Below are 27,578 nucleotides of genomic sequence, written 5' to 3'. Positions count from 1 at the left end.
ATTGTATTCTGCTTCAGAAAGGAAACAAATATCAAATACTGAAATTTCCCACAAACTAGGCATCTAGATTTGGGGCAATTCTGATCCCAAGCATGTATTGGCATGCTTTGCAAAAGCTGAGTCTCAACAATTCCATCCTGTCACATTAAAATCATGGGGATTTGTGCCACTGACTTTGTAGAAATATAGATGGCTGGTCTTCAAATTATGCTGACTGATGATCTAGTCCCTCTCTTGACCTCAAGTCAGAGAAACTGGATCTGACCAGTAGTAATGAGTATACAGAAAAGTATTTCCATTGCGTGGGAATTTCTGGTTGGCCTGRTGCTATGAAATCAGTTCTAGTGTACAAGTTTGCTTTTGCTACTTTTTTTTTTCAGACAGCCCATATCTATGACATTACAAGTCTGTTACATGAGGTATCATTGAGAAAAAAACTCTGCCATGCAGCAGCAGTGCAAGTTACATTGTGTGACATCAATTGCCCCTAGACTCAACTCCTCCTAATAGTTTCACTCTTTGCAAAGCTTTTTTTCCTATTTCTCAATCAGTCCCCCACTCTCTTGCAACTGACTCSCTTTATCCTACTGACAACATATGCACAAGTATCTCTGTCCCTGAAATTTAAGTGATTGTCCTATGGTTTGAGTTAATTTAGAGTATAACTTATCAGTAGACTTATTTTCAAGTAGCAGAACTTTAAAGGAGTGCACGTAGTCTCATGTGTAGGTTAAACACATGAACAAATGGTATATATTATTCAGAAGAAGTTATTTTATCACCAAAACAGATTAGTTGCCTGATGTGATGGTATTTTATTAGTACATCATGTGAGTATTGTCCACATTATCATCTGTAAAAGGTGTAGCATGATTCATGTGACGATGGCAACATGTCAAACTCAACTAGGGCACACTCTGCTGTGCCTTACTTGACTCAGTGACTTATAAAGATCTCCAAATTTCTGGCCAGATACTTAGAACCTAAAGGGACAGATGGACATCAGCTCTGTGCTCTTTGTCTTTTGCACAGAAAATCTGTTTGGCCATATTTTGCATAGTGGTTGGACCAGATACCTGCAGAGAGYCATTTGAAACTCAATTATTCCCTAACTGTAAAATCAGGTCCAACTGGAAAGCCATACATCAGTGAAATTATAATTGACTCTGTTATGTGTCAGTCATTCCACTCTTGGGCTTTTGTCCCAGTGTCTTAGACTCCTGTCAATAGATGGCTGGTGTCCACCTATGCTTCAAAATTTCAGGCAAGTAAGCTTCACCTATACCAGTAAACCAAATGTCTCAGAAGTTCCCGGACTCTGAGGCCAACTAACAAAGAACAGCCTTCATCTCAGCTAGTAAAGCCTTCATCTCTCTTAGCCTTCAAAATAGTGCATCTGTGTGCAGCCCACCTGCTGGGAACGAACCTTGGGAGGTTCTGCTTCCACACCATGCCTAGTACTGGTTGGACAGGTTTACTCTCATGGAAATTTGCAGTCCAGTGGTGGSGAAGTTCCTAGGGAGGCTTGAAATTGTCAGTGTGTTCACAACCGTGGCAAGGGGACTGGTTTGCATACTAATGCTCAAAAAAAATAGATGTGCATATCTAGGTGTCTACAGGAGAGGTAGGTATCTGAACTCCCATTGCAGTGCATGGAGATACAGGGCTTTATATTGTGCTAGCCTCCAATTTCCACTCCAGAAGTAGCAAGCCTCYGTAGGCCCTGTCATAGTTACCAGCCCTGTGCAAAAGTTTTAGATGCTCTATGTCATTTCAAATGGCACTAGACATCTCTGCCTGGGCATCTGATTAAGCCCTTCACTCACATGCAGACATCTAAACTTAGGTAGGTGTCATCTCTGTGAGAAGAATGAAAGCTGKTTTGGCACATTGAAGTAATTTCTCTTATGCTTTCTTTCTGCCTTTCACTGACTCTTTTTCTTTTTAAGCCATTTATTTCAGTCCATMCATGAAGACTTACAGTCTAGTACTGTGCAAATATTTAATCTTCCTCCACATCATARCTGATACTTATTCCACCAGCTCTACCTCCAAAAAAGCCCTCTCTCCATGTGTACACCTAGCTGAGCTCTGTGTAGCTGTGCTTCAAGCTCCTGCTTTTTGTTAAAGAACCCACTGTCTCCAGAGGTAGATTATCAAAGGAGGATCTGCACAGACGTTCCCATATCTTCAGTGAACCAGAACTCAGAAGCGTCAGTCTTTTCATCTGTCCACATTTTTCTCCTTGAGCGTGGAATAAAGGGATATGAATGGGGTGTTGGGAAAACATCTGTCAGGCTGAGAGTTCAGGCTGAGCTCTYTTGTGTACACAGGCACAGCAGATGGCTTTATGAAATTCTAGAGTGCAGCTGATAACGCAGGGAATTAATGCCTTTAGAGATACAAATATCAAGATGCAAATATAGAGGTGTAAATGGCTTCTGCACAACAGGTCTGCATACCTGCACTCTCTATACCACTCCTGGAGACACAAGCCAGAGAAGCAGCAGGACCATGAGCAGGTAGATGCCATTTTTCCACCCACAATCATCTCCTTGGCATATCTGCTGCACAGTTTACTGCTTCTCCTTCCAGGAGAGAATTGAACACAGCACCTCCCAAAGCATTTATGACCAGGGAAGCACACAGATTTCACAGGGATGTGAAAAATAGGCTATGGAGGAGAGGTGCAAATTCTAATCTTTGTGTCCTTCATGTATGCTCTGCTGGTGGACAGGGGACGCAAACCCAGCTGAACTTCAGATAAGTCCACTCCAGCCTCCTTCGCTGGTAGTAAAAAGTGGAGGAACGACCTGCTCTGACTGCCCTAAAGCAATATCCTTCCTACTGCCTGTCAAGGCTGAAATCAAAGATGTTGTCATTCTGGCCTATAGAAGCACCTTATGAGACAAGCAATTTGAAGAAACGGAACAGATTTGGGGGGACTGTACGTTTTCTGAATAACATAATCACTTGAAATAGCTGYTATGAGCTGACCTTTGCTCTTCAAGGTGGTCTTCAGAGTTACTGAGGTGCACAGGAATCTCTGATTCACTTTCTGCAATTTGATTGCTGTTGCTGTTGTCTCTTCTCCTGCTGATGCACCTCAGCCTAGTCTYGGGTTATCTGTTTTTGCATCCATGTAGCCGGGTACCCTCTGCCTACCTGTCACAATGTGACATGCGCAGAGACCTGTCGGCTAATCTGAAATGAGTTTGCTTGGATCCAGGATCAGCCCAGACTTAGCTCCAGACCTGGCAGCAAGTTCCTTTATTTTTGCTCTGATATGGRCTTAACAGTAGTAGTAGTGGTGGTAGTGGTAGTGTATTGGCATTTTGCAATTTTCAGAGACTCTAAGGAAATTACCAGATAAGGGAAAGTACAGCTGAGCTAACCCGAATTTTCAAGCTTGGAGGACACTGGCAAGACCAAAGCACACTGGAAAAGACTCAACTCTTGAWTGTAACCCTTGGCCAGCCACAGTTATGTGCCATGTTTGGAACCAAATAAACCTAATTTCATGAAAAATTCATCTCTGGGCTGAAGGGATTTGGCCCTTCCATGTGCAATGGGCTGGTTCAAAAACCCTCTGGGTTGCAAGGGATGGCCTTACCCACAGATATCCGGGACTGATGTCACTAGTGCCAAGCCTCGTATAACCTCTGTCTTCTGTGCCCAACAGCACAGGAATACACAGGAATAGCAGCCTAACATTTTTTTTCTCTGCTTCTCCATCCATACACCCCCGGTCATTTGTTTCTAAGTAAGAGCCTGGTTCAATTAGAAAAGCAATTTTTAAGAGGCAAARGAGGTGTCTGGCTGCAAACAGTAATTGCTGCCCTGTTCCCTTCTATCCTGAGTCATACACTCTGTAAGTAAGTCAGATGCATATACTTAAAAGATCAAGCTACCTGTGTGATGCTACGTGGCCTGACACATAATTGGGAGAAAGCAGTCATCGGCATATACAGTGTTGGAAGAGCTGAGATCAGGGGCTTTATCTGCCCTCCTCTGGAGACAAATGCCAGTAGGTCACTTGGAGTGACATTACGGTTAGCCCAACAGAGAGCTCAGCATCCAAGGTACACTTGGAATAAAATATATTTATTAAGGCATCCATCAGCAGTGACTGCTTGGTAGGCAGCAGAGACACAAGGTCAAGCCAAGCGCTGACGTAACTCTGCAGTGCCTCTTAGAGCTCGACCCAGCTTGCAGCTGGCTTCTCAGCATAACTGCCTGTTCCTCCCCCAAAAGAGGCACAGCTGGGACAGAGAGCTCCGAAATGCTGGTACTGATCACACTCCTGGAAAGGAAGAGTTTTGAGAAACGTGCATGATTTTCCAAACCCATCTTTCCAGCTGTTAAGGATGAGCACAACATTGCAACTCCAACTGGAGATCTAGCACAGAGGAAAATGTTTCTTGGCCCACAAAATTTTTAAAGATATTCCCATTTTTTTTGCTGAAGAGGATCCACTCTCCCATAGTCTAATGTTCACATGCTTCCCAGTGATGTAAGAGACTCAGGTCCCAGCCACATGCTCTTCCACATTCAGTCAGATTTTCAGCCTCTTTCTCCTACATCCCCAAAAAACCTCCTGGCCAATCCATTAGAGATGGATCCTTTTCTTTAATTCTGTTAATGTTCATCTCATTTTCCAAAGTGGGACAGCTCTAGCTGCCCAGCCTGACCCAGCAGAGCTGCCAGATTTGGAAAACACTGTCACTCAAGGTATTTCCCTCAGCATCTTGCAGTGAGAGAGCCAGGTGATGTTCACTCCGGAGAGTCACTGAGGAGAGAAGTCCCATCTTCTCTGGGCTGCCCAGCAGGAGGAAAAGGGATGTCTCAAAAAGAGAAGCAAGGCTGTGATTAACGAAAACTCAGACCTCACACCCATAGGCAGGACACTAATACCCCAGATGCTTCTGCATTACTGTCATGGGATTTGAGATCTTGCTATGAGAAAGCCTTTATTCTACAGGGCACCTGACACCTGGTGTCACAGGACTCAGATAGGGTGAGAAGAGCCACTGTAACAGCCACCTTCTGCCTGGACGGACTTAGGGACAGGCACCTGATGGATAGATGCACTTAGTCGGCAGAGATGCTTGCGGACAGCTTCCTCTCTTTTTCTCTGACACTTCATGGGGTTGAGAAATCTTGCAGAAAAGTAATATTTTCCTATGAAACTATTCCATTTCAGTAAACTGGTGTTTTCTGAAGATCAAATTCAGTCAGCAGCTGGCATCAAGCCAGGTATGAAAAGCCAAGGAAATAAGATGAGAAGACTTTAAAGAGACCAACTGAGGAGAGGGAACGGAGAAAGAAGGTAGTCAAGTGTCTGTCACCCTCCACCACTACCACCAAGACGAGAAGCATTTCAGGGTGGTGGAACTGCGGGAACACAAAGCTTCCTGAGTCCTAACACTGACGCTGTGCGAGACTCTGGCACCACTGAGCAACGGGCAGAGTTTGCCAAGTGCTTGCACCAGGCAGGGCTGCCCTGGGTTTGATTTTCCTCATTTGGACATGGCCAGGAATGAGCATGTGTCCTTTGGCACCTGTCCCTGTAAGAGGGAGAGGCAACTGCAGAGGCTCCGAAGAGAGCAACAGGGAGATGCGGTCTGCTTGCCCCGACAAGGAACAGAAGGCATAGTCAGGGGTGTCTTAGCTTAAGTGTCCACAGTAGAAAGCACTAAGTGTAGGAAGGGGAAAGGACGATATATTTTTACAAGCCATTTTTGCTTTGTGAGGTCTTTTAATCTCTTGATCTCGGTTATAGGCTTTCTGCTGTCAGGAGAACTCACAGGTCAGGAGAAAGGGATGTTGTTAGGGAAGCCCTTACTCACTGAGCTTTATGTCAACAAATAATGCTCCTTCTGCTCCTTCAGGAGTCCTTAACACCCCTCCCAGATGGGTTGTGGGTCCTGCAAACACAAGGCAGGGCAAGAGCTCAGGCAAAATACACAGCTTCTTACATCCCACCTTTAGGGGTTGCTAGATCCCATCTAGTGCTCCAAATGGCTTTCTCCTTCCATTTCACGGGTAGGCAGAAGTGACAAGAGACCATATCAGGCCATCATTCAGTGCAGGAGAGGGGAAGGTATTTGCAGCATGATTTTCTCCCCTTCCAGCTGCCAGAGCTCTGTCTCAACTGACCCTTATCAACAGCCTTGCTACAACTGCTGGTTAAATGTCTTCCCTCAGCCCTGGCCCTCCTGAAAACCTGCTTTATAGACTGTGCAGACCAGCTCTTGGAGACCTTCAGTGATGTTCCTGCTTATTTCTGGGAAAAGTCTGGGTCAGTCACATGGCAGTGAATATAGCATGTCCTCTGTGGTCTGGAAGATCTGCTGGTCCTCAGGAAGCCTGGGGCAAACACACACACTGCAGGAGCACATAACAAGCCCCACTTGACATGATGTGAAAAACGACATATCAGGTTGGCCCTCACTGTCCATATGGCACCAAATAGTGCTGCACCAGGACACCCTGGGCTACTCCAGCCAGCTACGTGGAGGACCCAAAGCTGCATAGCCATATTAGTATGTCATTCATTGATTTCTTGAGTAGTAAAACAAATGCAGCTTTGATGCTGCTAGGACTTGAATGATGGTTCAAAGCTGGCTCAGATCTCTTCACGGCCTCCACAGGGCCATGCAGATGTTACCATTAGTGCAGACAAAAGATAGTAGCCTGATTTGAGGGGAAGAGCCCAGAAAACTCTCTGCAGTGCTTAGTTTCTTCCCAGCTTTATTTGCTGTGAGTAATTACTAGCACACCAAAGGATATTAACTCTGGGTGTGAGAGTGCAGAGAGACTAACTGGTTTCAAATACCAACATTGTAGCTCATTGTAATTAATTAAAAGTTGACATGATCTCCAATAAGCAAAACCTTCATTATACTCAATTAAACCCCTTGACACAGCTGCTTGACTCACTGTCAGTCCCTCTAATTAAGACCAAATGCATAGAAATGTAGACATCATGGCATACGTGTGAGTCAAACCCAGGGACAGATCTTGCACTGGGGGATAAGGTCCTTTGCTATTCCCAATTAAAGCAGTTTCTGAAACAGATCAACTGTTTCCCAAACAGCTCCTGCAGGTACCTGGAGACTCTCAGTGACATGATTATTTTTACACCTCTTCTATATTCCAGTCCTACCTCATTTTGAAATGGAGCTGCCAATCACAGTCAAAGTTTGCAAGGCTATGAGGACCTACTCTGACCATCTGATGTGATTTACTGACTACTGCAACCTTAATCATCTCACTCAATATTTTCCCCAGCTCACCCCACTCCTCAAAACTAGTTTTCTTCTTAGAAAGATATTCAACATTAACTCAGGACTACAAATGATGGTGAATCCAAGTCTCTAGTTATATTTTTCCAGTTGCTTTGTATCATTGTTATTAAAAATGACTGCTTTCTTTCCAGTGTAAATTTATCTAGCTATAACTTCCAACTATTAGGTTTTTTYCTACTACTCTTTGCTAGATTAAGGAAACATTTGTTATCAAAAATGTCTTCTCTTGTAGGTCCCTGTAACGCATGAGCAAGTAGCTTCARTTTCTCCTGGGAATTGTCAATAGATCAGGCTCTTTAATCTCCTGCTGCAAGTCAAGTTTTTCAGACCTTTATGTAATCTCATAGAATTGCTCAGAACATTTCCCATTTACTCGCCATCCTTTCTGCATCACAGGCACTGAAAAGGAGCATAATTTTCTATATGAGCGGCTTCCATTTTTCACTCTTCCTTGGTCCAGTTCATCTGTTCCTGTTCTTAACTTCTTTATGATCYGAGCTTTCATTGTTATTACTAGCTCTATATGAATCACTACTCCTAGGTGGATCACACATGTCTTTTTGCCAACTTCTTGACAGCCTTTCTGTGAGGGAGGTAGCTGTAACAGTAAGTCATCAACATTCCTGGAAGGAAAGATGTTTCTCTAAAGAATCATTACATCCAAATGGGCACATGTGCTGCTATTCAGAAGGGCAAGAGTACTTATCTAGTACTGACTGTATTACTAATACATGTGACACTGGGATTGATATGGGGAGGAATAAAAGTCCTGCAGCTCAGAAGAAATTTTCATGCTTAGTGCCCATGAGTTTAATGAGAGTTAAATGTGCAAATAATTTTAAAACCTGTACTGTAGCATTTATGTTAGGAGCCATCATATAGCTTTGCTTTACCCAGTATTACAAAATATTTGTTTCCTGTTACAAACAAGTCAATAGTCTTGAAGAAACATATCATTGCCATCATCTGAGAAAGAAATGGCTTCAACTGTCAGCAAAATTTTTCTTTTCAATATTCGGAATATCTGGAGGCAATTTGCAGGGACAGAGAAAGAACCTGGAGCTACAAGTAGCTTCTGTGTGTGCCCGGCTCAGGGCCTGGTGAGCAGAGCTGTCCTAAATGCTTGAGGACCCTGGTCAGTGTTTTTGGACATGTATTTCTGCTCACGTTCAGAAAATTTGATGTGTTGGATGTAGGAACAGAAGCKATCTGCATCATAGGGCAGATGATTGTGAGTCTCACAGCAGTGTATAATCCCTTTACCCAATCACAGATTCACAAAACAAGACACACAGGTAATTAAGCACCTTATTTGCAGACCTGCTGACTGACAAATCTTGGGGAGCCTCTCAGTACCCAACTTTGGTCCCCTAGATCCCATKTCTTTAGACAACACTGCTGGTGGACGTGTATGAACAAAGCAAGTTATACATGGCATGGATTTTTGTTCCCCCAGCATAAGGAACCATCAAAACCTCATGAGAGGAATGTGGCAAGTCAAAATAAGTTGGTGCTGTTGGGAGAAGAGGATGATTATCTGGCACTATGTCATTCTTGACAGGGGTTATCCATGGGAGCAGCAGTTTCCTAAGGAGGGGTGGAAACTTCACTGAGGCTCACAAACCTGAAAGGGAAAGTGAATGGGCAAAATTAGCATATCCAAAGATAATTAGGAGCCAGGGCTMTGTCAAAATAGAGAGTGCACCCCAGATTCCCATAGCTATCACTTCTGAGCAGTGAGTGAAGAGCACAGGAAGCAAAAAGACTTGTTTATCTAAGGAAAAGGCAAGAGAGAGGCAGGCAGATATCTCATGGGACGCACTTAAATTGCCATGAAAAATGAATGCAAATTTCCATCCTTTCCTGTCAGGATCAGAGATTAAAAAAGAAAGTGAGATAGGGCAGAGATGGAGAAGGAGCACATCAGTGGAGAGTGAGCTTCATCACCGTAATGAGGTGCTTTGCGACATGTTGCCTCTTCCAGCCTGCCTCCAGAGAGGGCTGCTCAGCAGAGATCCCATCGCCCAGTGCAGCCACTTAAACCAGGCAAAGCAGCAGTTTCCTGCATTATTTCACTCAAAATGTCTCCTCAACATTCCACATATCCATAAAGCCTAAAAACAAAGACCATGATGGTGGTTAGGTTGCTACTGTGTTTCTTTGCACTTCCCAACGTGTCTCTGTACTTTTCCTTCGCTCAGTCTGTGTCTAAGACAACCAGCCAGTTTTTGCATCACGTGTCATTTTACTTTTGATTCAGCCATGCCATCAAGGTGGTTTTCTGAGAATTAAAAAAAAAAAAATCTATTTATAGTCTTTGCGGGACTGCTCTACACTGAGCATCGCAAGCTGTCTCCTCCTCAGGAGAGGTCTAACCCCTCCAGTCACTCCTACACTGCCCCATCCACGCTGCTAGCTTCACTGCTGCGGGTTTGCCAGCCGCATTGTTATTAGTCTCACACATGCTGTGGGCATGAAGAAATCCCCTGCTCAACATTAGSGGTGAGCCTGGGTGCTCACCCGCCCAGATCTCAACCCTTGCCCCATCCCTGTTCAGTTTACCCACAGATATTCAGCTTAAGTGCATCGCTGCTGAAAAGATAGATAAGAGATGTTTAGCCAGTCCCATCAGAAAGATAACATTGCCCTCCCCATGGAGATGAAGGAAGGACTGAGCAAGAGCAGCAGGAGAGGTATCCTTTGCCGGCAACAGATGAGGCACTAAATAAGAGATTTTATCCCTTGAAGTTAAGGGTTTCAGGAACTGTTGGTAATGGTGAGGATGTTGTTATCTCAGCAGTCCTGTTATATTTTTGGAGCCTTGTTACACTGACCCATTGTTTTCTGAAGAAAAAAAGTCTCTTTTTGAAGTGTAATGTTTATAGAGCTCGGTATCAGCTGAAAGCTGACTCYCAGGGCTCGGGGAGAGAGACAGAGGAAATCTTTGCTATCGCCCCTGAATAACTGCAGGTTGATGAAAAGAAGGGAAAACAAATTTTTAAAGTTTTTCTTCTTGCCATAAAAATGAGAAATAAAGAGAGGGTGAGCAACGAGAAATCCTGCAGATTTTGTCACTCCAGCTGACTCCAGAAGGGCTGTGCTTTGGAGCTCAGTGCGTAAATAGGGCATGCTTTGGAGAATTTCTCCGCCAAGTCTGAAGAGAAACAAGAAGTTGGCTGACTGGTCTTGAATGCCAGCACAGGAGGTCACAATTTTTCATAAGAGCTGCAGAAAGTCAACCTCCCCCAGTCCTTCTCCCCCACCCTTTCCTTCGCAGCGTCACAGCTCCTGTGCTCCTTGAGCCCCGATTCGGTGGTGCAGCTCCCTGGAGGATGCTGTTCAGCGYCTTTCACAGCCAGCGACGTTGGGAGGGGGGCACTGGCTGTGAATGGTACGATGCCAGGCTCCGTGGCTGGTGACGTGCTGTCTGTCGAATTCTGATATAAACAGAATGTGCTTGTGACCAGCACGGTGGAAACGCGCTGAGGAAGCTCCCACACCTCCYTTGAAAGAGTATTTTCCAAATGCTGGCTTCCTGCCACTATCAAGTTCTSCAGACCTGGCGCCATAACCTCGCCAACAAGAATAGCTTTCCCATGTAGTATCTTTCTAGGTCAATAGTCCTACCTCCGTTTGAGTCTTGGGGATGCTCACCCCCACAAGGTGCAATCTGCTCTCCCCACCCCACAGGTTAAAGTCACACTTAGGGCTCACATATTTTGCCCTGGAGGAGAATTTTTTCTTGGATTGGGTTGAGCCCAGTGAGAAATTGTCTCTTTCCTTTGTGCAACTAGAATCTGGCCCCAGTGTGTATAAAATGCCATGTGTTCCCAGCAGGATTCAGCCCTTCCAAAGCCTATCCCACAGCCAAATCTGATCTACATATTTACAAGCTTGTAAACAGGACAGGGTGGGTGAGTTCACATTCTTAGAAAACCAAGTGTAGAGAAAAGAACTTCTGAGTTGGAAAAACAAAGAGTAGTCTTGGGACAGACCCAGCAAACACAGTGATTTTTCCAAGACTTGGATGACTTGCTTGAGAATCATTCCCCTCCACTCCTTTTCTCCAGGATTTCCCAAGCTTACTCTTTTGGGGACTCTAAAAAAAAACAACAAAAAACCACACATTTTTTCAGTGTTTCTGAAAACAGTGGGGGAGATAACTTGATAGAAAGGGACATTTTATCATGGAGGTGGGTTGAAGCCAGGCTTCTGTTCATCATATCCCCAGAGGAACAGCAGTTACTTGCAGAGGAAAGTTTAGGAGAGTGTTCAGAGCTATTAGGAAGTGTTGGACAGAGGAAGCCAGTGGCAGTGTTCAGCACAAAGTGTCATTGTGTCTGCCAATATATACAAGAGCCAGGAGTCTAGAATAGTAGCTCCCAAACTGTGATCTCCCAACCTTGATGGTCCATGAAGCCTTGGTAAATGGTCTATGGGAAACTGGATTATGAGGGAGCCGGGCAGTCTGCAAAACATGTTGAAGGTTAACAACCTTTGATTCAAAAAAAAAAAAATGGTCTACCTATGCTCTGTTCTTTCACTATTTAAAGAAGCACAGAGCAACCTGGGACAAGAGCTGAAGGCTTCTTGCAAAAAAGCATTGATGGCTTTTCATGAAATGTGTATTTCAAGGGTTATCACAGGACTAATTCATAGCAGCACCTCTACTAACTTACCTACCTTGACAGAAAGTTTGTCACTGCTCTTCTCAACATAATGCCTAAGCTTTACCCAAGTAGATGATTATAGTGAATCTTCAACAGACCCTACAGAATCTTTTTGTCAACTCTCTTCCTCAGTTATGGGGGATTCTTCGTGGACTGCTGTATGTTTAATCAACTCCTCTGCCCTCTATATACAATATTTTCATCTCTCTAAATAACTGGTGTAATGATTATAATGTTCTTGTTGTTTTTTCAAAGTAGCCTGAGAAGGGAATATTTTCTTAACAAAAGAAGTGACGGAGCACTGGAACAGGTTGCCCAGAGAGGTTGTGGAGTCTCCCTCTCTGGAGATCTTCAAGGCCCGCCTGAATGTCTACCATGCTCTAGGTGACCCTGCTGAGCAAGGAGATTGGACTAGATGATCTCCAGAGGTCCCTTCCAACCTTACTGATTCTATGATTCTATGAAAGTCATGCACTATTTTGTAATATTGATTAACTGTTACATTAGTGTGAAGTCTATTGGGAACCTCTCCCAGTATTTATCCTTTTCATGGTTTGCAGCCTCCACGCAACTGACAACGCTGATTCTGCCCAGGGTCCAGRCTTTGAAAGTTTGTGTTGTTTGGTTGTTCCTACTTTTGTTTCCCGAAAAGGGATCATTCAATTCTTTGCATCACAGAGTGASGGACAGCATACAGAGGAGGGAAGGAGAGTGGTGGTGACCTACTGTACTCTCAAACCACCTGCTATGAGGTTCCAAAGCCAGGAGTTAGTGGTAGCCAACTTCCCTTGCTTCCTGTACATAAGAAGGCAGGATAWTAGCTCCTTGTGTCCCATGGTTAGGTCACAGTGCAAGGCAGTTTGTCATCACAGTCATACGAGATTCATTTTGATGAGCTGGATTAGGTGCCAATTGAAGGAGAGGCATCCATTGCTCAATTTAGTTGCCTTAATCCAAGTCTCTAGTACCATCTGATCCACCCTAGGGTCTCTAACGTACCTGCACAAATTGGGCTGATATGAGGCAGACCCACACCACCCTTCTGAAGCAGTAGTGGCAGGCCAAAAAAAAAAAAAAAAAAGACAGACTGGGGTGTCTAAAATGGCTCTAGCCTCCTGTGTTTTACCAACCAAATCATGCTCTTGAGACAGCAATGCAAGGATCAGGAAGCCCCAGCTCCAAGGCTAARGATATAGCTGAAAGGCAGTTAGCCCCCTACTCCTAAGAGTTATGGTCCACTAAGAGGGAGCTTTGTGGAAGGACAAAGCTATCCATGGTTGAGAGATTATCCAGCATATTGAGTCACTGCTAAGATCACACAGGAGTTGAATAAGCAGCAAGCCTTTGGACAATCTATGCATATGGGTGGATTTTTGTCCATGACACATTCTGCTTGCTAGGCCCTATCTGCTCCTGCTGTAGGTGGTAGCTGATCGATTTGTCCATGCCTCTCCCCTTCCCAGAGGGCTGGTCATACTGGCTGCATTACCCAAGAGCATGCCCAAGATGCCTTCCTGCAGAGAAGAGAGTCCCAGGGTCATATGCGGCAAGACCTTCACATTCAAGAAGTCCCCAAACTTGCACAATGGAGAGCCACAGGAGTGCTCCTCTTTGAATGACACATTGATTTTTGAAATGCCCTGGAGGGAACCTAGCAACATTGCACAGCCATTGTGTTCTGACCCAGATGGAAATGTTCTTTTCAAAGGCCACCCCAAGCTTGTTTCCTCTGTTTAACCATACAGGCAAGAATCTCGCTGGGGTCTCTGTTATGCCTGCTCTACCATCAGCATGCAGATTCCAGTCTTCTCTTCTTATTCATACAGAAAGACAAGAGTTCTTGACATGTGACTCAGTTATCTGGACTTTTTCTTTCTCTTAAGAGACGTATTATTATTATTATTATTCATTTTCAGCTGACAAATGAGAACCTTCCTGATGTCTCCCTATGGATTTGCCAGATTGACAAATCTTCCTGTTGTGGTTTTCTCTTTTTTATTTTATTTATTTCCTTTTGCTGAGTCTCATGATTTTAAGGTTTGTTTTAAAGTCCCTTTGGTGGTTGGAGTCAGGCTATTGTCCAAAAATCTTTAAGAGATGGACAGTTGCATATACATCTAGCTTTCCCAAGAATAAGAGACACTGTGAAAATATTACCTTTAAGGAAATCTATACTGGGAGTCAGATGAAAAGAACCTACATGTTTGTCTTCTTTTTAATCTTGTGACTGCTCTTTATAGCTCTCCATGTAATTCTGAGTGATCAGAGTGGAGGTCTTTCCTTCCCCATCACAGATCTGAGCAGACTCACGTGGGCTCTCACACATACCCATACAGCAGCAACCTGAGTGCGCACAGGCCTGGGATTCATCTCACTGACTCCACAAGAGATAAATGTTTGCTCTGTGCTCCTGAAGTAGCTTTCAAACTAGTGGTCTGGTAATCTCCTACTTGCACCAAAACTGTGGACATTCACCATCATCCTACTGCCCCATTGTGTTCAGATATCTGCAATATCTTGGGCCTGATTCTGCTGCCCTGCCCTTCTCCTTCTCAGAGGATGAACCACGCAGCTGAAAAAGCTACTGCTGAGCAGGGCAATGTTGATGCGAGTTAACTGATAGCCTGGTTTGAGAGCATGGGGAGGACAACATTAAATACCAGGCTCAAAGTTACTAGCCCCTCTGCAAGGCATTGAATTACTCATGCTCTTCACCACAAAGCAAGCAAAGCACTCGTGACAGCAAGTTCATCAGGTGGCCTGGGATTAATGGTGAGCAGCAGCTTTTCCAGCCAGCCCAGATCCTGGCTTCATTGCAGGTGTGAGAAACCTGATGGGCCAGTGTTGCCTTCCAAGACATGTAAAAGAGAGATTCGGTCCTGCTTTTCACTAACTCGCAAAAGCATTGCCTTAACCATTTTAAAAGCTTTGTTAGAGAGCTGTGTGCTTGGTTTGCAGTATCCAGGCCTAGRTACAGTTCCAAAATGTTTCTCCCTTCTTTTTATCTAGTCCTACTTGGTTTGGGTCCACAGAGCTCCTGTTAAAAAGCAAGAAGARGGGAAAATTCTCAGTCCTTAGCCTGCTGGCATATATTTTTTAGACAAATAATTCTGTGATCATGCCACAAGGCTATAAAATTTTGAAATAGAGGAGGCCCTGCTTGGTCTTCTACTGACCCAGGCCTATATTCATCTTTAAATCAACCTCAGTGTAGCAGCAGGCCACAGTCTCCAATGCAGAAATTAGTTCTTCCTTTATTATGTTGAGTAAGACATTCTTCTTTGTAGCTCCCTAATAAATGAAGGAACATAGCATATTCAGTTCARGGCAACAGAGCTTTGTGTGTAGTGCTAGCATGGGACATCAGGCTCCTTGACAGGAGAATGTTAKGGACAGTGAATATAGTGATTTTTTTGAGATTTTCTGCTGCTGCGTTCAGGGGCAAGGGAAGGATCAATGCCTTCCCAGCCCAATCTATTGGATTCAGGCCTCTCTACGTTGTCTATTACTTCAGAAGCATGCTACATGCTATTTTGTTCCTAGACTGGTTTACCACACTCTAATTACCCACAAGAAATACAGCATGTTGAACCTACTTTGGTCCCCTCAACTGTCTGTAGTATCACATAATCACATTCCCAGCGGTACCCAGCAAATCAAACACTAGCTACAGCTTGCTCTGGAGCCAAGCTAACTGCTATGGGTCAACTATACCATTGAAAAAAAATGGCCAGAGAGTATGGTCACTAGCTCCCAGAGCAAGGGCTATAGAGCAGACTAGAGCAGACTGGCTAAGTACTACAGAGCACCTGGCCCAAAGTTTCTCTCAGGCCCCATATGGTGTCCCATAAGACATAATTATCATCTTGTGTGAGTTGTGAGTCTCTGAAAGAGTAGGGRTATTGTGTTGCAGCCCACCGGAGTGGATCTTTAGTATGAAACAGATGGTATGCATTGCATACCCTATGATGGAGCGTGAGGGAATATGGAGGCAATTAAGGGTGCAAAGCCTGCTGGCATAATGTTGAAGGACAATACRGTCAAAACCATACGACCATTTGAGAGCAGTCTTTGGAATGAACTGTTCCCTGAACCAAACATATCTGGGAGAGATCAAGCTAGAACAGGCTAAGCAAATTAACACTGTGAACAGTCCAAGACTTGAAATTACCTGTTGACTTTCCATTAGGTAGCTCTGTAGATGTGCCTGTATGACTCTCTACCTTTCTACCTTTCACCACTGTGGTGGACTCCATGGTGAAATTGTCATATCCTGCAAAAGACAGAAACTAATGCATGGAAGGATTTGGGGATTTAACAGTCTAAGAGACTCATAGAAGGAGGACACCACCAGATGCTAGTGATATTAAGACTGAAATTCACTTGGAGCAACCTTGAATGTCTGTAATGTGGAGATTTCCACATGAGTCAGGAGTTTTAGTTCCTGTGATGGTAAAATGAGGATAGTAAGAGATATCCCATGATATCTCACCTGAGTCAGCTGAGATAAAGTGTTTTCCATCTGCTCAGTACAGGCTCACACTTCAGGATGAGATGGATCACTCCTTCCTCTCCACTGAGTCAGTGACTTACTGACTTTGTCACTCACTGAGAGGAACCTAGGAACCTGGTCAATACCTGAATTCAGTCAGGTGCATCACACAAGACACTCGCAATTCTCAGGCATGGAAACATCCTCAAAGCACTGACTCATATTAGTGGTCTAGATTCAGGAGGCTGTTTTGAGAAAAGCTCCAACATGAACTTTGAGGAGAAATTTCAGCCAAATTCCTGCAGTTATGATGCATCTTAGAAGACAAATATGAAACCAGCATAGTGACTGTACTGTCTAGTGGTTAGAAGCCAGGCTTGGGGACCAGTGAATTAGACCAGTAAGTTAGCAGAATAATTTGAATAATAAAAATAATTATATACTTATTGAATATATTCTTACTGACTGTTTGAAAAATTCAGAATAATTTACTACCTTATCCTTCTCCTGATGAAGRGCAAACCACATGCAACCCTCACACTTGAAGTCCTTCTTGTCTGTGTTGGCATTTTACAGAGCCCTTGGTTCCCCAGGCCTGTCTTTCCTTCCTTTCCAGCCTCCCTACCACCGTCAGTGGTCACTAATGGCACGTTTCCCTGTGCCCCAGCACAYCACAGGACACCATCCCCCAGAGGCTGCCCCCTCCAAGAGGGGATCCCACACACTAGACACGGGCACCTCACTGGGGGAGAGCAGAGCACGGAGGAATTTGGCATTCTTGGGAGTTCTCTGGGAGACGCAGATCTGACAGTGAGTGAAGAAGTGATTTGTCTGTGCTTTTTTTCCTGACTGGATCAGGGCACAGGGGAAGAACTCGGCTCAGAAAAGTTCAAATAAACAGGCAGGCATACGCGCAGAGATGCACACAGGCAGCTTGTTCGGGTTTCCACTGGCGTGACAGAAGCCATCGCTTATCTCCAGATTGTTTATGGGGTCGAGCCATGGCTGGAACATTTTCAGGCCTGAGGAATTCCGCTTGATATCCTAACGCCATCGTCCTCGAGGGAAAACACTGGAGTCACTGCGAACATGCTGTCCTCCTCCCCAGGCCAAGCAGCTCTTGGATCCATCCGAGGAGGGCAGTGAACTCCCCCATCACCCCAAGACATGCCGCCAGCTGCAAAAAGCAAGGAGGTGTTTACTCTCTAGGGACCTTGATACGCCTACAGATGCCCAGAGGAAGCGGTCAATAGCAGATGGGGGAGAAAATCAGGAAAGGCTGGCCAGACTCCCAGTCCCACACATGGACAGAAATACTTGCTGATATCCAGCCCTCCCTCCCATAGCTTGGCAGCAGTATCAGGCAAGGACTGTCTGGGTCTCCTTTGTGGGGGTCTGACAAGGAGCTGGCAAGAAAGGATCCACACCTGAGTAGCGGGCAGAAGGGGGCACGTCAATGTTTGGACTAGATTTAATTAAGATGAAGGGTGTGAGCTCTTCCTCTTTCCTTCGTGAGAGTCAGAAAGAAAAGAAGGAAGAGAGATGATGACTGTTTCCTTTAGTCCCGCTGAGCTTCTCCAGCTACGCTACCTCCCACCCCGGGGTATTTCTATACCAGCTGCAATTCTCTTGCCTTGCTGCTCTGGCACATCCCAAGGAAGGCTGAGTCCTCAGACATCTCCAGACCATAGAGGCCACATTCAGTAGAAGCTCCAACAGTGTGATGCCTTTCCCCTCCACCAACCAACGTAATCTGGCACACCAAGATTATCAGCCCTCCGTACGTAAGAGGCCCCATGTTATCTCATCTGCAGGAAWGGAGGAGAGTGTGGGAACACAGCAACCATCACTTGAGATCAGATCGGCCAGGCTGGTGCCCTGTCCCTGTTGGTCAATACTGATATCAAGGAAAAAGACCAGATTCAGTAGGTAGTCATATTATCCCAAAGTACTCTCCCAGCTTCCAGTGATTTGGGTTTCTCAAACTTCCTAAATCAGGAATGGAAGGTTTTACACTTGGTAGGTTATTTATTTTCTTTGAGTTTGTCCAGCCCTTTTTTGAACTGTGCAAGCTTTTAGCACCCACAGCCTCTTGCAGCAGAGACTTCCATAGCTGAGCAACATGCTGTGAGACAAACTGTCTTCTGTCCTTTAAATCCACCACTCACCAATCTCAGCCTTCTGTAATGCAGTGAGCAATACTTCCCCATTCATTGTTTCCACAACTCTCTGCCAACACTTSCAAGGTCCAGTTGGCCATAAGCTATTCTTGTCCGGGGCTGTTCCTCACACATAGYTCACACCAAACAATAGCAAGGCCCTTTGTCAGTGCGAATTTTCCTGCGAGTCCTTGCATTTCTCATTGATGATGAGGCAGTGGAGGGGCACGTCTCCGGCCTTTCCTTTTACCTACCTAGTATCRCGCCTGCAGCATTTTTGTGGCATGAACTGTCCGGGACATGCTGTGGAGCAGGGACCTTTTAAAACAATGATGCCACTGCCGGCTGCAGCAGAAAGCAAGCCTGCTCAGAGATTCTGGCTGCGTACTAAGAGCCACGGCCAGAATTTAGATTGGCGTGGGTCCATTTTCATTTGTGCATTTGTCTTTTTTCTGTTGTTTTGCTTTATTTTTTTGTGCTCTGAACACAGAGACCAGCACCTCTCCAAACAATCCAGTGATATCACCTTTGAATCACAGGGAAGGCAGGGTGGAGAAGTGCRGACAAGGAAAGATCATAGGATTATGCTAGCTCATGCAGCCTAGAAAGGGGGGATATGAAAAGGGGATGTGTGTTTTAGTGTGTGGAGGAGAGATGCATCCACTAACCCCTAAAACAAGATGTTACAGCTTTGGGGAGCATGCTCTCTCTTATCAGAGMTTTGTGTCTGGTTGGATTTCTTCCTCAGAGCTAAGCAGGGTGATACCCACCCAGGGAAACCCCATCAGGTCTGGTCCCAAAATGCCCTGTGATCAGCAGACAATGAGGTTGCTGCAGGGAGGTACCAGCATGTGTCCTGTACATCCACATCCAAGTATTATGTAAAACCATCAAATAAATTAATTTTTTTGCCTTATCTTCACTTCAGAGCAGCTACCAATAGTGGCTCCTTTTTTTGCACCACCAAAAAAAAAAAAAAAAAAAAAAAGAGAGAGAGAGAGAGAGAAATTCAATCTTCAGATCCCATTTAGATGATTGGGACTCCAGTCACTTTGCAAAGTGGGGGCAGGCTTTGCCTGAGAATTTGCCTGCAACTTTCTTAATTTCTTAATGTTCCTGAAGATAATTGTCTACAGTTAGAACAGCACCTGCCACCCTTGCTCAGTCACGGCTCCATCACTAGGATTCAAGCTCTGCAAGATTTAGAGTGACCTTTTATAAATTGTCTGAAGTACTTAAGTCCCTATAGGGCTTTCAATCTCCCCAGCACTGCTATCTTAACATTTTTAGGTGCTAGGACCTTGGAAGAAAATTTGGAAGTTCTACTGCAGTAGGGGAAAGATTAAGTCCTCAGTAGAAGGACATAAGTCAACATGTAGTTTTCTTGACCAGAGAGCTGCATCCTACCCTGCGTAGGAGCATCTTACATGGAGAAGCAGCCAGGATCCTCCCTCCACCAGGAGAGCRAGAGCATATTCAGCACTCTCTCCCAGGCATCCTAACATCTATGTCCTGTGTAGTAACCACCACAAAGCCCAGCCCCAAAACTCTCCCTCTCAAGATGTTCTCACTGTGCATTTGTGTATATGAAAGCAAGGGCTAATGCTTTTCATACTTTACTCATTCCCTAAATAAGAACTCATAACTCATAACTCACAGCCTCCCAGTGCCTATCCAGACAGTCTGGTGCTTCAGCATGTACCAAGCTACTAGCCAAGAACCTGTTTTGAGGACTCCTCGCCCAATTCTGTTCATCCCAGGGTGATGAAATGAGGAAACTATGGATGCACTCAGTGCACGTCTCTTCCGAGGGGCATGCTTATTTGCATGTTAATGAGAATGGTAATGAGCCCCTTTTCTTCAGATGTACACAAGGYTCTAGAGTGTGAAAAACAGCCAAAGTTGAAATTCAGAGAATTCATAGCTTTTTTTCCTCTCAGTTTGTGTTTTTCATCTAGATGCAAAAACAAACAATATAGCACAGAAACTGCATTGTGCAATTAGCTACTAAACACAAGCTATAAGTTATTATTTTAACGACCTGTTTGAGCAAGCACCGTTCTCTTAGGTAGCCTTGCTCAAGCAGTAATTACCCAATTCATTTTTAAAGAGCCTCTTCTTTTATTTGCTCTGTTACTATAGCTTTCTATTTTCTTTTCCTCTCTCTCAAAGTTAAAAAACATTCTATAAAGCTGTGACTCCTTTCAGAGGCCAATGTGCATCAAACTTTGCTGAGCTGAGCCTTGCAACAAGAGATGATAGTTAACCCTGTTCTCTACAGCGGAAACTGAGGCACAGAACCTCTACTCTGACAAGGGTATGAGCAAGATTAAATACTTGTTCACATCCCTTGGCRCCAGGTACTCGCACTGAGCTAAGGCATGGCCAGTTTCAAGTCAGACTTTGGGTAATGATGTCTTCCTGAGGGCTGAGAGCAAGGGACTCCACTGCAGAGAGCACACAGCCCTCTGTAGATGCTGGTGCCAGGCACTGCGGGGACTGGGTGAGTCTGGGCAGGAAAACAGACCCATCTCCTACTACCGAGACCTGAGATTCAAGAGAGAAACTGATGCCGGACTTGGAAACCCACTGCTGGCCCACTTTCCCCAAAGACTGGATGCTGTTTGTGGGCCTAAGAAGGCGAGCTGGGGGACAGTGCAAGAACRAGGCAAGGCAAAGCTCTGACTCTCCCTGGATAGGATGGAGAAAGCAGGAGACACTTCAGGCAATGCAGCAATAACYCCTTCAGTTAAATACAGCCGTGGCGGAGATACTGCATCCGCAAACCCTTATTCGCAGTCCCATTGCTCTGTTCAAAACCACAAGCTGCAGACTTATGGTTGCACACCAGTCTATAAAGGCCATGCATCTCCATGAAAGTCCCATTTTTTGCGRCATAGAAACTTCAGTCATGCATACTTTCCTTGTTCAATGCCTCCATCAGCACATATTAACAGCTAGCACATACTTCAGCCCTGTGGCACGAGATAACAGATATTTAAACTACACAGATGCCTCCTTGCTTTCCCTGCCTAATAACAAGAAAATGCTAAGATCTCTTTTTATTCTGCCACACCCCTGTGCTGGGGTAGCCCACATACCTGAACTGAAGTCTGCTTGTAAATTCTGTGCTGTTTAGGGATGGGTGTAAGAATGCTTTACTTGAATCAAAGTACTGGGTTTCCTATATGATGAGTTTTCTCCAGGAAAAAGCTGGGGAGCTTTTATGTGGTCAGCGGAAGTTYGGAGTCTCAGTCTTGAATTTCTGGCTCCTGGCACCCGTTTTATTGTTTTGACACCAGACTTTTGAGCATGGGGAAAATAATAATGATATCTAGAGCTAATGTTATTTACTAAAATACAAATTAATGCTCAGTCACATGGTGGCATGATTTGTCATTCAGACCTAGAATTAAAAGAAGTTTGGGCTGAGTCAGGAAGTTATTTCAGGTTTTAGTGGGTAATATGAAGTCGTGGGGCCGTGAGGGAGCAACAGTGACATCTTCTGGCTACACAAAAACCTCATGCTTTTTCAGCAAGAAAACCACCAGGAGCCTCCAGCCCAAAAGCATAAACTGGGCTAGAATGGACAAAAGAGTTTTATCCCATGGCAGCTGCAAGCCTGGGATGGGTTTTATCTGAGGCCATTTCAGGTGTCTGCCTTCAAGATGCACCTTAGCATCACTGCAAAACTTGAACAGAGGGTGTACAACATTCATCACCAAAACTAATCCCTGCAAACCAGCTGAGTGTCAGTCTGGTATGGAGCAGGGTCTGACCACATAGYGCTGGTAGACCAGGGAGGCGTTTGTTTCCATCTGGCTGCCTAGGCCATGAACCTGTTCACCAAAACAATCACTAGCCATGGACCTAACAATGGAATCACATCTTCARCCTTGTCCTGTCACCTCCTCTACCACCCTTGCTACCTTGTGCTGCTATGCTGTTCCCTCTCCTCTAACCTTATTTCTTTCTCTCTCTTCCAAGGTTCTTTCTTCCCATCTCTGAAGCCCTCAGACATGGTCTTCAAGGTCATCTTCTGGCTGGGATACTTCAACAGCTGCGTGAACCCAATCATCTACCCTTGCTCTAGCAAAGAGTTCAAGCGAGCTTTCATCAGGCTACTCAAGTGCCAATGCCGCCGGAGAAGGAGGCCCATCTGGCGGGTCTATGACCACCACTGGCGAGGGACCTCCATGAACAGTTCCGGGCGAGACTCTGAGGCAGACCTGAGACCCAGAATTAACACCCTGAACAGTTCATTCATATTTAACTCTTCCTTGCAGGAGAGAGTCAGTAAGAGAAGAACACTCAGCTTCAAGGGCTGGAAAATGCTCACACCGTTYCAAAAACCAGCATCCACCCAGCTGAAGGAAAAAATGAACAGCCTTTCTAACAAAATCCGGGGTGGCTCCAGCAAAGGAGGGATGACAGCCGCCTACAAAACAGAGGTGGAGTCTGTTTCCATTGGGATCCCTCATGACTTCACAGAAACCATCGACTATCAAACCTATGACTTAACAGACTGCTGTGGGCTGAGAGAAACAGATATTTAAAGCCTCTGGGATGGCTGTTGATGGTTTCTTTAGAGGTATCTAGCAGAAACACAAAGGGATGTCATCTGTAGGTCTGTCAGGCAGACTGGAAGCAGCAATCAGGTATAAAACATGGTCACTCAAAGGTTATACAAGCATCTCCCACATGGAGGTTAGCCCCTTCTTTGGGATTATGCGTTCCTCAAATAAGAACCAATGGCATATCCCATTTTAATGAGCCATGGCAGAAGGGGGAAGATGTGGGGTTGATATGTGGGGCCTTAGGAAAAGAACTGTTTCCTCCAATGGGATGGTTATCTGTCTTTGGAAGAAACTGTGCAATTAAGGGAAATCAGGATATCTCCTTTGCCTTAAAAACAACATAAAATACAATAGAAAGATAATACCCCAGAAGATGCCAACCTTGCCTTAGCACATGTGACCACATTTCTTTCCAGAGGTGGCATCTAGAAAGGAGGCTGTCAAGTGGTAACTGGCAGCTRGCTCTTCAGTCCATGGGTTGGGAGCTTGCAGACCACGGGGCTGGACAKGGCCTCTAGCCCAGGTCTTTGTTCTCCAGGGCAAGAACACTGCAGTGTTCCCAAGCAGGCCGGGGAGGACCATGGCTCTCAGTTGTTGTGTCTACAATGACCACAGCTTTGCCAGGTCCACGTAACATGGCTTTAGGTCAGAGCAGCTGTCCCGATTTATACACTGATGCCAATGGATATGAGGGTCTCTCTTCTCTAGTTCTAACCTACTACGCTTTTCTCATTTCACCTTTGAGTCCAAAATGAGCTGGCAATCTGCCTTGCTGTAGTGCCCTTCCCTCTGTAATACAGAGAGAAAGCAATTCCTTCTGATGTCGGCCATCCTAGGCTTTTTCTTTCCCCTTGTTACTCTGAATTTCCATCTCTCTCAAAGAATATTAAAGATGCATCCTAGGGGCTCAGCTCAGGTCCAAACTCAGCCTGCCCTATGGCTCAGGAAATGTGGGATGGTTGAGTCTGAGTCCTATTTCTACTGGTCAAAGCTGAAATGGAGCTGAAGTGCAATGAGAGCTCCCTCGTGTAAACACATCTTGTTCCCAGTCGGGATAATATCCACGACTCTTCTCCCAGGTGACTTCACATGTGCCTGACATTGAAGCCTTTGGTGGTTATCAGTAATTGACCTTCTTTGTATCTGCTAGTGTGGACAAAAAATGATGTCAATAAGGGTTTCTTTTCTCCACTTACAGTCCTGGAGTGTGAGCTCCCCACAGGAAGGCACCATGACTTCCTCGCTGGGATAATAAAGTGACAGAGCTGTGACAACACAGCCTACCCCAACCAGGCTCACTGCACCTTGTGCTTTGCTGCTCAGAAATCTAGTTGCTCGCACTCTGCTCGGCCATGCATTTCAGGCACTGATTTTATCACATTCCAGACAGACAATGAGCCCAGGAGTTTTCATAACATACGAACATTAGATTTAGCAGTGGGCGCAGGCCCGAGACACTCAGATGCTGGAGAGGAAGTCTGAATCGGAGGCAAAGCATCTCAAGCCCAGTCTACAAGGTAAATAAAGAACAGGAACAAGAAGTCCAGGGATGGAGGTATGATACTGAATGCATACTGGGTGGAAACTCACCCACATCAGCGCTGTCCTCCAAACCCATTAGGGGTCTTTCATGAATGGAGCYTATAGCACATCTAAATAATCATCCTAAGGGTGGCTACCAAAAGAGACGAAAGGCTTTTACTTTTCAAGGGAACARGAGTGACATATTGCATACTGAGATATGGTATCCTGAGTGTTCCCCAACTCCACACCCATAACACCCTTCTGCCCTTCACTCAATGCAGTGGACTCTATACTGGACAAATTACTGCACAAACATTTGCAGATTTTGTCCAAGTATTTTCCTCCCAGAAACTAACCCCATCAAGAAGCCTGAGCAGCACCACACTTGTGCTGAATCCAAACTCATTACTGCTTGCACGTGTTCGCAAAACTAGTCAGAGATTTCCAGCTTGCAAGGTTCAAACCTACCAAAACAAGTGCCCAAGACCCCTGCGGGGAAAAGTATTTTTCTTTTGCTGTTTCTTTGGCCTTCATGGGAAGTGAGACCCTGTGTGATGATGGGATAGCACAGAAAGTCATTCTCCAGTGTAAGGATTGCTCTTTCCACTGGTTCCTGGAAAATTTCGGATTTAGGTGCCCATCTTGAGGGGAGAGCACACCCACCATTCCCGCTGCTGGCCATGGAGATTCAGTGGGGAAGTCATCAGGAGCACTAGGAGAGGGTAGTTGCTGAAGAGTTTTCCTGGCCAGAGTGGAGGTGCCTGGAAGGACACTCCTGAGGCATAATAAGGGTTGCTCCTCTTTCATCTCACCTTCCTCTCTGGATGCATGTGCACACATAGTACCATCGGAGGGAGTAAATACACCCGATCGGCATTTTTTGGCCCCTTCTGGTGACAACATTTGCAGGTCTGACCCATGCAAATGTAATGTAAGCAATTTCGAGGCACAGTTTAGGATGAGCTGATGCAAACATAATCAGGTCCTGAGATTAAAATGTTAACTGCACAAACAGAGGTGAAAGTCGGGTCAATGGGAAGGTGGACATCTGCTGTTAAATGCTCTCTGATGCTCTGGATTGTKTTTATCTGATGTCTCTCAGCCTCAGTGGGAATCCAGCCAGACATCCATAGTACGTGGCAACATATGTTCATCCATGACCATGTAGATACAAGTACACATTTTACCACACCTGTGTATATAGTCATCTCCAAAATGGCAGACCTTCTCCCTACRAAGTGGAGGTTTTGCGGGGGTTTTTTGCATCTGCCGGCAAGCAGTTTATTCCCAAGGAGGCGCTAAAAATATTGTTWACGCTTCACCCTGATCTTTCAAATTTACTTCTTTCACCTTTCCAGTTTCAAAATATTTACAGCCTMCAGTCACTTGAAAGCGTCAGGTAGAGAAAGGAGGAAAGATCTGGGGTTTTACTGCCTCTCCAACCCAATTCTTTGTAGAGTTACAGGAGAGAAAAAGAGGGKAAAGTTTAAGCACATGGATGTACCTGCACTTAATAGGGTCCCAAAGGTTGCGCTAGTAYGTATTATGGGAAAGTCCTGAACTCTGCTGTGCTGCATTCAAGCAAAACACCTGCTTCCCATTTAAACCCAGGCCCTCCCTTTCCCCTTGGCAGTGTGGTTTAGCAAAATGCACCAGCAGGGGCAATGCCTGGATGGGGCTCTGAAGCTGGATGTGTAGCACTTCGAGTAGATCGGGGCTGTCTTTGCTGGCCRGGGAGGAAATATGGCCTAGGTGTCTAGCCCTGTGCATTTTACTCTAAATCCCTTAACCTCAGAGCTCTCCCAGCTTTGGGAAAACAGGCTCACACCTTCAGGTGATAAATTTGCTCCAATTCCATTGGGTTCTCTGGGCTCACAACGGTGTGACCAGCCAGGGTTATGGCCCCATTTCTCCAAATTTGCCAAGWAGACCATTTCCCAGAGCACCTGTACCTGGGTTACCCAGCAGCTCTCGTCTCATCATGCKGGCTTGTGTGTCACTATTGCATCRCCAGACCTTGCTGCTTCAGCAAACYTAGTGTTAAGGGTGGTGAACAGTGGCTTTTATTTCAGTAGACCCTCACAAGTCCTGTTCAAGGAGGAAGGAAGACCTCTGTCAGCCTGAGCTGAACTGCAGTTGGGTTGCATTACTATTGTTTACAGTGTGTATATAAGTGTACATTTTCTTTAGCAGACATTGGAATTTTTTATGTATAGATTTTTATTTTTCATCCTCAGATGTATTTATTAGCCAGAGTTTTTCTGTTTTGTGATTCAAGTTATGTTGGATTGATGTAAGCTCTATGAAACAGAATGCACATATTTTTGTTTGTTTGTTTGTACCAAATACATGCACAAACCTGTCTAAAACATTGCTGTGAATTGTTATTGTGTCTGATTTTTAAAACAGGGGCAGGAGGGGCAAGAGATGTAGGGAAAAGGGCTGTGAGAAAGAGATGGAGACTAGCCTTGAAAACGTCTTTATGTCTCTGAATAAATCCACGATGTGCCCATAATACGAACACTGTTTACACTATCACTCCATTTCAGATTAACTGAGCTCAAAAGGAGGATAGAGTGGACATAGAAAGGATTCAGAAAGGGGTGATTAAGATGAACAAAGACATGGGACAGTTTCCATCTGAAGAACAACAAAATCAAAGGGCTCTTGCCTGGAGAAAAAGATGACTGAGGAGGAATGTGATAGAGGTCTACAGTCTACAAAATCAGGAGTGTCAAGGAGAAGACAGATAGTGGATGATTGTTCACTGTTTCTCATAATACAAGAACTAAATGACATGAAATTCAATTATCAAAATGAATAAAGCAAGGTAATTTTTCACATGG

General features: G+C 45.0%; 1 protein-coding gene across 1 annotated transcript in view; it reads left to right on the top strand.

Annotated features, from left to right (window-relative positions):
- The window catches only part of ADRA1D (adrenoceptor alpha 1D), a 51,150-nt gene extending 24,049 nt beyond the window's left edge, over positions 1-27,101 (top strand). Inside the window, exon 2 of the mRNA XM_085314672.1 lies at positions 22,619-27,101. Within this exon, the coding sequence (XP_085170798.1) occupies positions 22,619-23,187 (569 nt within the window). The 3' untranslated portion in view covers positions 23,188-27,101. The remainder of the gene's footprint in view (positions 1-22,618) is intronic.
- Positions 27,102-27,578: the final 477 nt, after the last annotated feature.

This window comes from Rhea americana, unplaced genomic scaffold, assembly GCF_003343005.1.
Source record: "Rhea americana isolate MKP2758 unplaced genomic scaffold, rheAme1 scaffold_41, whole genome shotgun sequence".
NCBI lineage: Eukaryota > Metazoa > Chordata > Aves > Rheiformes > Rheidae > Rhea > Rhea americana.
This window is presented reverse-complemented; position numbering and strand designations above follow the sequence as displayed.